General features: G+C 35.7%; 1 protein-coding gene across 1 annotated transcript; it reads left to right on the top strand.

Annotated features, from left to right (window-relative positions):
- Window positions 1–974: 974 nt before the first annotated feature.
- dolpp1 (dolichyldiphosphatase 1) lies at window positions 975–7,048 on the top strand. The gene is made up of 8 exons (XM_028024808.1): window positions 975–1,128; window positions 1,733–1,833; window positions 1,969–2,053; window positions 2,946–3,045; window positions 3,358–3,456; window positions 4,667–4,795; window positions 4,907–4,996; window positions 5,126–7,048. The coding sequence occupies exons 1-8, from the start codon at window positions 1,053–1,055 to the stop codon at window positions 5,160–5,162; spliced, it is 717 nt and encodes a 238-aa protein (XP_027880609.1). The 5' UTR covers window positions 975–1,052; the 3' UTR covers window positions 5,163–7,048.
- Window positions 7,049–11,161: the final 4,113 nt, after the last annotated feature.

The following is an 11,161-nucleotide window of genomic DNA, read 5'->3' as shown; positions in this document are numbered from 1 at the left end:
TTGGTGTTACTTGGGTTTAATTTTGATACCTTGTTATATTTCACATTAAAGTTGGAAGCAAAATTGATTTACATTTTAAAAAAGGGCAACAAATACAAGTGAGTTTATTGTAAATGTATGTTTTCATAAGTTTGGATGGCGATCAATATCCATTATACACACTTTAATCCAAGTTGGATGTTTACATGGATGCTTTTTTTTTCTAAGGTAAATCCTAAATTCTTAAGTGCCAGACCACTGGACGTCCTAAAGCTAAATGTACTCAGCTGAGCAACAGCATTTTTTTTACTGGGTTCTTGTGATGTCTTGAAATGTCTCTATTCCATAATATATTAATATTATAATACAATATTCCACAAAATATTAATTATAAAGACAGATGGATATTTTTGCAGTGGTGTAAATTTTTAAGCTATGTTGTTTCTGACTGTAGTTTAGCATAAGAAGCTCAGCTGTTCTGCATATGTGCAATTTCATCTCTTTCTGTTTATTTTTTTTTATCCAGCCATGTATTTATGTTATAATGTTATGATTTATTACGTTTTTTTATGCTGGATTCTCAAATAAGACAAACTATCAAATTCAATGTCACTGGAAAACATTATTTTAATTAGATAAAAAGACTCAGTTTGAAGTTCAAGTGTTATTTCCCTTTCAGGTGATGTATAATGATTTTCTAGTTTATGTATATTAGATGCACACCTATGTTTTTCATTCTTTGAATAGTTATTCTGTTTTTTGCAAGAATATTTAAGGGGCAAGGTAATGTGTTTCTTTACATCAGTAGCTATTTTACATAACTTTAAAAAAAATTATATGTCGTATAATGCCAGATGCTTTTTTCTGTTCTTATTTTAGTTTTTGAATGAGGGAACCAAGTTGCCAAGTGATTTTTTTTTTCCATTCAATAATTCTCCTCTTGACCAGACAGCGGCGGTGATTGGACATATCCATTGCTGCCGGGGTACATTTGAACACACGGCTCGTCCCCTCATTGGGTGGATCCGTTTTGGGGGCGTGTCACTAAACTGCCCCGGTTGTGTCCGGGTAAGATGGCGTTGGAAGAGCAGTGCTCGGCACCACCTCGATGGCAGGCCATATCAGTGACACACGTAGAGTTTCCCGAGGGTACGTAAAACTCAGAGTGTTTGTGTATCGACTACGTTCGTCGCTTTTGAAAATTTCCAAGCAGCGTGAGCGGGTTTGTTTGCTAGTGAATGGACACAGTAGCTGCCAAATTGTGAGCCTTTGGTCAACACCCGGCACACCGGGGGCTGCGAAATTGTGAGACATCTCCGCATGCGCAGTTTGTAACAGTGTTCACAATGACGGCTAGCTTAGTTGCTAGCTCTTTTAACATGAGCTTTCCGCTTCGTAAATTAAAATGTATTTGCAGTGCTCTGTGACATATGTTTGACAGCACTGCAATATTTCTTATTTAAGCATACAAGTTATAGCTTTCCTGGGAGCTATTAGCCATTTCCACGTATAGCATTATTACCAGGACTGCTGCTAACGTATAAAGCTCCATGGCCTTGTGTTAAAAGATCTTAACAGCTACAATTCACCTGAATTAAAATTAATTATTTCCTCGAGTTTCTTTAATAAAAACTTAATGCGCCTCTTACCTGGTCTCTGTTCACTATTCAGTTTCAGGTAGTGCTGGACCTTACGAATGTTTAATTATTATTCTTTTTGTCCTGAACATCAGTTCTTATTAATTCTGTTTCAGGGGATCTCACGGGAAAACTGCTGGCCTACATCAGTCTCCTACCCGTAGCTATTCTTGTGGGCTTTGTCACTCTCATAGTGTTTAAACGGGAACTGCACACGGTGAGTAGTGTTCATATTTGCCGTGAAGGTGGTAATAGTTTCTCAGGTACCTGAACAGATGTGTAAAGAAGCAGGGCAGAAGTACACGGGTGAGAGCCCTCATACTCTGACTGGGTTCTTCCCTCTTGTTTACAGATTTCCTTCTTCACTGGAGTCCTTCTAAATGAAGGAGTGAACTGGGTGCTCAAGCACATTCTCAGAGAACCGCGCCCTTGTGCAGGTAAGTGATTGAACAAGTTTTTCTTTTTTTCTTTGACAGGACCTGGCAAAACATCATGTTGGTTATGAATGATGTACATGATGGGATGATTTTGTTCTGATGACATTTAAGTATTGTAACCCCTAGCAGCAGCATTCAGGTTTTCTTTTTTTATTGTTATGATAAGAGGATAGGATTTGTGTACAGCGCCTTAGGAAAGTGTTCATATTCGGGGGTTTTTTCTTCACATTTTGTCCGAACTACGTACAAACAATGGTGGAAGAGCTTAAAACGGTGCATACATGAAGTGTAAGGAAAATGTAATTTTCAACATTTCTTGTAAATAAAATAACTGAAAAGTGGTATGTATTTTGTTTTCAATATTTTGCTAAATCTATTTTCTTTGATATTGTCAGTTGGTATTTGGTTAGGACTTTAACATGGTTTAATATAAATCATTCAATTGTGACTCTGGCTACTGTTTACAGTCATTGTCTCTCTAAAAGGTGAACGTTTGCTCTAGTTTCCAGTCTCTTAACAAGTTGTCTTACAGGATTGTCCTGTATTTAGCACCATCAATCTTCCCATCTACTCTAATCTTAACCATGCTTCTACCATGCTACTGTTTTTGTTGTTGTTCTTTAACAAACCACTGAGCCTTAAGACATTCCTGCTTTGAAAGATTTTAAGTGTCATGGTGATACTAATATGTATTTTTACAAAGAAATACACATTTCTAAAGCTGTTGTTTTGTTCCAGGATCTTCTTGCTTTGTTCTGGGATCTTACATAAATCTGCAATACATAGTATCTGGTTAAAAACTCTTTTCGTATTATTATATGTTTAAGAACCTTAATGGTTGCAGAAACTTTAATTATTGCATTACTTTTCTTGTTATATTTTCTTTCTCTAGGAGCTCATACAACCGTTTATGCCGAGTACGGCATGCCCTCGAATCATTCCCAGCTTATCTGGTTCTTCGTTGTTTACTTCTTTCTTTTTCTATATTTAAGGTAAGTTTGTTTGTCTCTTCATTTTGGGCTGGGTTTAAAGGTCACGTGGCTGAGCTTTGTAATTTAGGATTAACCTAATGCGTTAACCTGCTGAAATCAGTTTTCATCCCAGTAAAGTTAAAATCCGGTGTTCACCAACATTGTATGATACGCAGTTACTCATCTTGGCACATTTTGCTTTGTTGAACTTTTTTGATTTTATGTTTGTTTCAGAGGGTGTGTGTCATTATTTGAATACTTACAACATTTTCGTAATCATTTATTTACTTTAACATGAAGAAGGATATCATGGTGTGAACTGAACATTTTCAGGATGCATCAGACAAACAATGCTCGATGTGTGGACCTGCTGTGGAGGCACGTCCTGTCAATTGTCCTGGTGGGCATGGCGTCGTCCGTCTCATACAGCAGGTAAGCATGTCATCCCGTCATCGTCTTCCTCTAAATCTCTAGGATGTCCTAAATTGTGAGTTTAATGTGAAAAGGGAATAACATGAACAAATTATTGTTGTAATTATTAACATAGTATTTTCTTGTGACGTTGAATATTTTTTTTCTTAAAGAAATGAAGTGTTTGTTTATCGAATGTCCCTCTGAAGTCGCTGTTTATTGAGTCAAGAGCAAATCTTCCGAGGGGGCTATAAATAGGAAACAAGATACAAATTATTTGGCTTTCACATCTGCTGAGGCCGGCATGGGTCATTGTGACATAGATTTCATCATTTCCCCAAGGACGGACTCGGCAGATGTTCATGTGCAGCCCAAAAATTACCGACCGTGCGGCCTTGCACACTAAATATATGCCAGAAAACGAAACTTGTTTCGTGCTTCATATCTCCTGTTAGTTCCAGAAATATTTTTAGATACTTAACCATTTCTTTTAAAGACAGAGCAAGTTATTTTTGAAAAATACTCCATTTGCATTTTATTCATATTTGTATCAGGTTGTATCAATTGGAGATAAATAATTGGAATTATCTGTTAATCCATGTTTCAGTATTTGTATTTTTATTCTTAATATATCAAACTTTTTTTGATATACAACAGCACGCCCCTGTTTTTGTTTTTTTGTCTACGTTTGTTTGCATAGAATTACATTGTTTCACATTTTGGGAAACAAAGTCCCATTATGTTGAGGAAGTATGTATGTTGCTAAAGATTGCCGCCCTGTTTAGTATAGTGAGAATTTCCTTTTAAATGTCGATGAAAGTTGTATCATTGATATTACATCGTAAAGAAATGTGTGGACTATGATTTCAGTGTATTTCTGTTTCAGGTATAGACTGAGTAGGAAAAGAAAAGTATGACATAGTTGTCTAAATATTCCTTGGATCCACTCCCATTCTTGGTGTCCTACCTCCTTTCTGTCCCTCTTGTTCCATATTTGAAGCCTGAAAACTGTAGAAATCCATTATTTCATTTCAAACTGCCAAAGTGTCCTGTCAATGGTGACTGAGGTGTACATGGAGCTTAATAGTCAGTCCAAAAAAATGGTTTAAAATGTATCCTTGTCTGGTAACATTTCCTCTTAGACAAACTGCCTCTTTTCTAACAATATTAATAATGTTGCAGGATTGTTTTTTTTTTTCTCATGAAACCCCCCTTCTTCTGTAATTTCCAGGGTCTACTTGTTGTATCACACCTGGAGTCAGGTTTTCTATGGGGCAGTGACTGGCAGTACAATGGCCATTATCTGGTTCTTTTTCACACAAGAGGTGCTGACACCTTTATTCCCCAAAGTTGCAGCATGGTAAATTAATATTTAATTCTCCTGTAATATCGCATTTTTGATCAACTAATCAGCTGTAAGAGGAGTTGGATCATTTAATATAATGTTCTTTGACTTTGTTACATTCAACAGGCCAATATCAGAGTACTTCCTTGTGCGAGACACAAGCTTGATTCCCAACATCTTATGGTTTGAATATACAGTGACCAGATCAGAGGCAAGGTAAGGCTCCGTCAGAGCGGATGTCATGTTTCAAGCAGACAATTTAAAATGATTGTCCTTAAAATGTGTCTGCCTCATTTACCTGGAAACGTATAAAAACATAAACTATATTCATTTCTGTTCTTTCAGAAACAGACAACGAAAGCTTGGAACAAAACTTCAATGATCTGCAGAGCACTTTGTGAAACCTCCGTGTAGGCCCACACTTCGCACACACAAACACAGAGACAGACATTCTCATACACTCACACAAACAGAAGCTAAATCAACAACAAAAAAACACTGGAGAATAATCATCTTTTGGACTGACTTGGCTGCAAAGAATGTTGGGGGGGGGAAAAAAACTTAAAAAGAAAAACGTACACCAGGTAGAGAAAGAGATCCCGGACCTGACCCCGGAGCCTACAGCCTGAGCACGTCCGTCCACACGCCTTCCCCTCTTGTACAGCTTGCCCAAAAAGCTCTTCAGTGCATGCAAGACTGTGCAAGAGGCATACTATTTAATGATAGATTAATATATTTTAACTATAAACGCACGCTGACAGTAACAGTTTACTGTAAGAGATTTGAAGAGCCAAGATGGAGGCTTTGATCAAGTTACGAGCATATTGATGAGCGTCATAACAGCATGTATTTAGTAATTCTTTTTTTTGTACTTTTACATTGGCTAACGGGTTAGTAAGCGGGGAGGGGTGGCTGGTTACAGCTCTATTGGTAGTTTGTGGAATTAACCATTTTTCATTCTTCTACAATAGAAAATGAGCAATTTCTGAAATTGGTCATTATGTAATATAAATGAAAATGTGCACTTTGTGAAATTTGCAAGTTAAGGACTAACACTAGTTACATGTTAAGATTCTCCCCTTCTTTTTCCTCACAAGTCTTTGCTTTGTGTCTTTGACTCAGTCCTAATATTAGGCTCCAAAGCTGATCTGCAGGCACTGTAAATCTTAAGTACCTTCTGTAATATTGATTATCACGGATGGAGTTTCTGTTTGCATTTCTTTGTCTGAGGGTTGTGAGACTGAATTGCAGCAGTGAGTTTTGAGTTATTCTTGGTGTTAAAGCTACTTTGGAGTGAGAAGATGTTTTTTTTTTTTTTTTTTTTTTTGGTATTTCCTTATATACAGTAGCAACCTGGGAACAAAGTTCTGGGGGTCGGTTTTCTTTGTTTTGGTTCTTTAAATATTCCATTTCTTGTCTTGTTTTCTGCTGCTGCAGAGAAGTTTTCTTTTTATCTGCATTTCCAAAATAACATTCCTTATCACCTAGTGTTGAATCATAACTGATGATGGGGGATATGTTTTGTATTGGTTTTTTTTTGAAGAAAGATTTAAAAACACGCCTCAGGTCAGTTGTAGCATGTGATTATGCTTTTTCCTCGCAGCCTACGGCAGCTAATGTTGAAAGCTGTCAAATGGGGATATGAAGCTGAATAAAACAGTCATATCATTAGCTTCACAAAGGGAAGTAGTTCTCTTAGAATTTTTTTTTCATGTGTAACCTCTATCAGGCTGAATAAAAATGTGTTTATGTACAAGAGATGAGTTCAGTGTGCTACTTTGATATCATTTTTTTTATCCTGTTGCAAACATTTTTAACTCTTTGCACGTGGATTTCATTGTCAGTACTGTACTCGTCTACTTTTGTTTTGATTTTAACAGCAGAAATAATGCATGTGCTGCTCCCCCACCTGCAAAGTGTAATTGTGAAAAACGATAAATAAATTTGGGGAAAAAGCTATGCTGCAAGGATAGTAAAAACCAGGTTGAGTTTCAAATTGCTAAAAGAAAAATGGGAGCAAAATACAAAAATGGAGGCTTTAATTTAAAACGGCATTTGAACTCTAAACTAAATTAACAGTAGAAACCATCAAGATAACTTTTTTTTAATGTCTAGTCAAAGGATAAGGACTTCTGTCTCTGTGGCCCTATGTTTGGTGCTCTCTTGCTGTCTGAATTTGTGGTATTAAAGGAAATATGGCCTTTGAAAATCCTGCCATAAACAAAGGCAACTTAATGTAATGCTTAATTCTGATACGGAAAAAAAAAATGATGCATGGTTTTTAAAAATGTTTTATGAATAAAAAGCTGAAAATAATGCATTTGTATTCAATTACTAGTCTCACCAAGTGCTGACTGCTCCAACACACCATACTGAATCAGTCAAGCAGCAGCTCAACCACAGATGTTTGCATGTGACGGATAACTTTGCATAGAGATTAATAGTGAACTACCTTCAACTTTTGTTGGCAGTATTTGCTTAGGCTTAATTCTTTTCTTCCCTCCAGCTACTATACTTGTCTAAGTGGAAGGTATCTGAAAGACTGCATGTCATTATGTGGTAAATTTCTGTTTTTTAGGAGAAATGTGCTGAAATGGACCTGCCATATTTAAATTAGCCATTCCTCTGTTAATTCACTTTTTAGGCTTCATGCTTTTCCCAAACACCTGTCATATAGCTTGCATTTGAAGTCCTCGGCCTAGTTTTGTTTTTCTGATCTATTTTCTCTAAATTCTTTACATTTAATTTCTACTATTCATATTCATATTTGTCCTATGTTTAGCTTTGATGTGCTATTTTTTAAAAGCCAATGCTTTCAGAATCTTGAAACCTTTTATTTCATTTCTGAATCAGACTTCAATAAGCTTGCCTGTCATACTGTAAAAAAAAAAAAAAAAAATTGAACTCAATGAGAAAATTGGTATATATAAATTGTAGGGCTGTATTTAAAGGGTTGTGTGTTCATGGGTCAAAGCAGGTGATGGTGTCCTAGTCCAACCACTACAAGTTTGTTTTGCCCAAGCAAATTAGATCAACAGGAAATTTAGGTACATCAACTGGCAGATTTTAGGTCTTATTCTCTTGAAGGTAGATTTTTACTTTTACTGTAGCTTCAAAGGTGCTCCAAACCATCTACTTTATCCCTTTCCCCCCCATTTGTCTGTCAGATAGAGATCTTCCCAATCCAAACTTGGTTTCATTTATTCATAAAGTTGTCAGTTATTCACATTTAACGCACATACAGTGGATTAATTTAAGCTTGAATCCAGACATCCTATTGATCTGTTGTCTTACTGAATCAGTGGTGATCTAAAAGTCATCCCGTCAGACAGAAAAACTAAATCGGTGTCGGGTGTGTTTACGTCTAGTTTCTTCCAAAAGGATAATTAATCCAAGATTAATATTTTGTTTGAGATGTAAGCTGTTCACCTTCTGATATTCACCGTAATTAGATCTCTGTGGAGCAAATTAAATTGCTAATCAAATCACTGCCCCAGTTTGATTAACAAGTAGATGTGTAATTCAGATTTTCTACGGCGCACTGAGCTGTATGTTGGTGTCTTGTTCGCCACTTAAGGATTGGCAAAAAACGCTGTATCGGTAAATTAGAATCTACCTTTTAGGATTATTCTGTATTGCACTGTCTGATGTCAGCAAATAATAGACGTATACTGAGGTAACCCAAGCTTTGTTTTTTTGTTGTTCTTTTTTCCACAAGAAGTAACTAAAAAAATTTTCTGCTTTGTGGATAATTTCTTTATAAAATATGCTGCACTGTTTGCTGCTCTGCAAGGGCAGGAAAAGCCATTGATACAGTAATCTGATTAGATGTTGACTTTAACTTTGAAGCTCAAAAGCTCCAAACATCATCGTCTAAAACCGGACATTGTTCCTGTTTTTGTTTGCGTTGCACCAATGTGACAGTGTCCAGATGGTGTAGTTAGCGTGCTATGAATATTGTTTAACTCAAAAATGAGTTTTTTCATCTGATTTCCAGTTTGCAGCCAAATGTTAAATTGGAGTTTCTGCAAAAAAAAAAAAAAAAAAAAAAAAATGGCAACAGGCATTAGCTCAGTGAAAAGGTCAACTTCTGTTTATCAAACAGAAAGGTCAGCCTGTTTGTCAGATCAGCAAAAAACCTCTTTTGTTGTGCACACTAGACTGTTTACAGAATCCAAGGAATTATGACAAGGGGAAAAAAACAGACTAGATTAAATTATTCTAGATTAACAAGAAATACACAAGGAACTCAGGGGGTTATTAGTTTTATACTCAGAGTTGTTGTCTACTAACCCCCTGTAAGACTTTGCTTGCCCAGAAATGAGAGATTTTGCTTCTGACCATATGTAAAAATGTCATAAATAGAACAAGACTTTCTTTTTATTATACGTTTAAATCATAGATCAGGGGAAATGTGAAATCGTTGTCCTTGTGACAATGACAATAAAGATTTATCTTATCTTCTCTAAATCAGAACGCACTCGGTGTCTGTAAGGATTAATGGCCACCACTAGATGGCAGCCTTTTCACATCTTTGTTAATGCACCTGTACCACGATTATCTCACGATCACACACTGTCAGTGGTCGCGTCACCAAATGCAATGCATATCATATCACCAATGAAAATATAAACAATATCATTATGTCTTTTTGAATGACTTTAACCAGCATTGAAGCTTTACATGCATTTGCATAGAAATAAGAATTTTTGTAATACTTTTAAAGAAGACATAGTAAGTCAGTTTTATTGAATCATAATTTTGTATATGACACAAATCAGATGTGACAATCCAACAAAAATATTTTGCACCTTTATCTTTGACTGAAAACGAAATCATTAAATCTTCACTCAGCAGGTCAAACACTTAAGTAAAGAGAAATAAGAAAAAAAGTTTATACATCCACTAATTAGGATTAAAATAAATGTAAAAAAAAAAAAGTGTGAACAGTTCAATTATGTAATTATGTTTAATGAAGTGATTTGTATCCTTGCTGCCAACAGATTTCGAAACACTGAATAGCGTGTTATAATTAGAGGCTGTGGAGGCACAATTTTCACCCCAAACAAAATGTTTGCACAGATTGTACTGTTGCTTTAACAAATGTATGAGCAGTGCCATAATACGTGCTCCAACAGCCGCCTTCATATTTCTTTTTTTGGGTCTGCTGAAACATAAAACACCAACCACCACAAGGATCCTTCGATAAGTATCTTAGCCACCATGTCATATTTACTTATCGAGGTTCTGCAATATCTTTTATACTTATAATGCCAAAGAAATTCACTTTGTGCATAAATAATGTACATGAATGGTTGGATTAGTGGGATCCATAGTCTGTCTGATTCTGGCGCTTCATGTAAGTTATTTATATTTTTAATAAACACACACAGGACTGTATCCCTTCAGGTCTCACATAGTTTGAGAACTGAAGAAAGAAAAAAACATTTTCAACAGGAGAGAATCTAAACGTAACAAAGCAAATTGGTTATGTTCTCGATTATTTTACGAAGAGAGAACAATGTGACATTATTTAACTACCTAGGCTACTTCTCCAATTAAAGCGTCCAGTAGGACCCTGAAGCCTACATTCCTTACCAATCATGTAATTAGGTGTTTCAGAGTTTGGTCATTTAATTTTTTACTGCAATGGCACTCTGAGTACTGCAATTTTCATTTACATGTTGTATTAATGAAAGGTAAGCAGCATAACTGACCATATGCAGTTTTTCCATATGGAGTTTTGAGTCTTTTCTGCTTTTTTTCTAGATCTTTCTAGACGCTTTCGTCCACACCAATCCTGCTTTATACTCTAAACACCGTGAGACCTTTGCTGATCTTTAGAAAGCAAATATTTGCGATTAACATTTTAACTTTTTTTACCTCGCAGTGCTTTACATCAGCTTTGCATTAACTATTGTTCAAAGGCTAGACTTGTAGAATATTTCATAAATGACAGATGAGAGAAATATATATTTTTTGCACTTTCTTTGAATTCAGAAGTTAACTTAGTATAACATTATTAAGATGGGATAATTACGTAAACCTCTGGTTAATTCACATCCTTTGAGTTAATCTAAGGCCCACCTTCGGATGCATTTTACAGAAACACTTTTACACTTTTCAAATAGTATGAAAATGTGTTTACTTTCTTACCAAAAATATGTAAAAAACAAACAAAAAAGAATGCTAATAAGTGATATAACTTATTGATTGTGTTTCATTTTTAGTAAAGAAAAAAGGTGAAAGAGGCTGCTTTTATGGAGTGCACACTGTTTCTTGATAAATGTCAGATTCTGATTTAATGGCATAATTAGTGCTTGGGATTACATTATATGCATGGTAAAATGTGTGTAATGTCAGCTGTAAACCTGTCAGTTA

This window comes from Xiphophorus couchianus, chromosome 8 (genome assembly GCF_001444195.1).
Source record: "Xiphophorus couchianus chromosome 8, X_couchianus-1.0, whole genome shotgun sequence".
In the NCBI taxonomy this organism is placed as follows: Eukaryota; Metazoa; Chordata; class Actinopteri; order Cyprinodontiformes; family Poeciliidae; genus Xiphophorus; species Xiphophorus couchianus.
The sequence above is the reverse complement of the archived record's forward strand: the minus strand, read 5'-3'. Positions and strand labels throughout refer to the sequence as shown.

Excerpts from the sequence above, each read along its gene's own strand:
- dolpp1 (XM_028024808.1), top strand. The coding sequence starts at position 1,053 with ATGGCGTTGGAAGAGCAGTGCTCGGCACCACCTCGATGGCAGGCCATA. Across the intron at positions 1,834-1,968 it reads TTAAACGGGAACTGCACACG|ATTTCCTTCTTCACTGGAGT; the intron begins GTGAGTAGTGTT and ends TCTTGTTTACAG. Across the intron at positions 4,796-4,906 it reads TTCCCCAAAGTTGCAGCATG|GCCAATATCAGAGTACTTCC; the intron begins GTAAATTAATAT and ends TACATTCAACAG.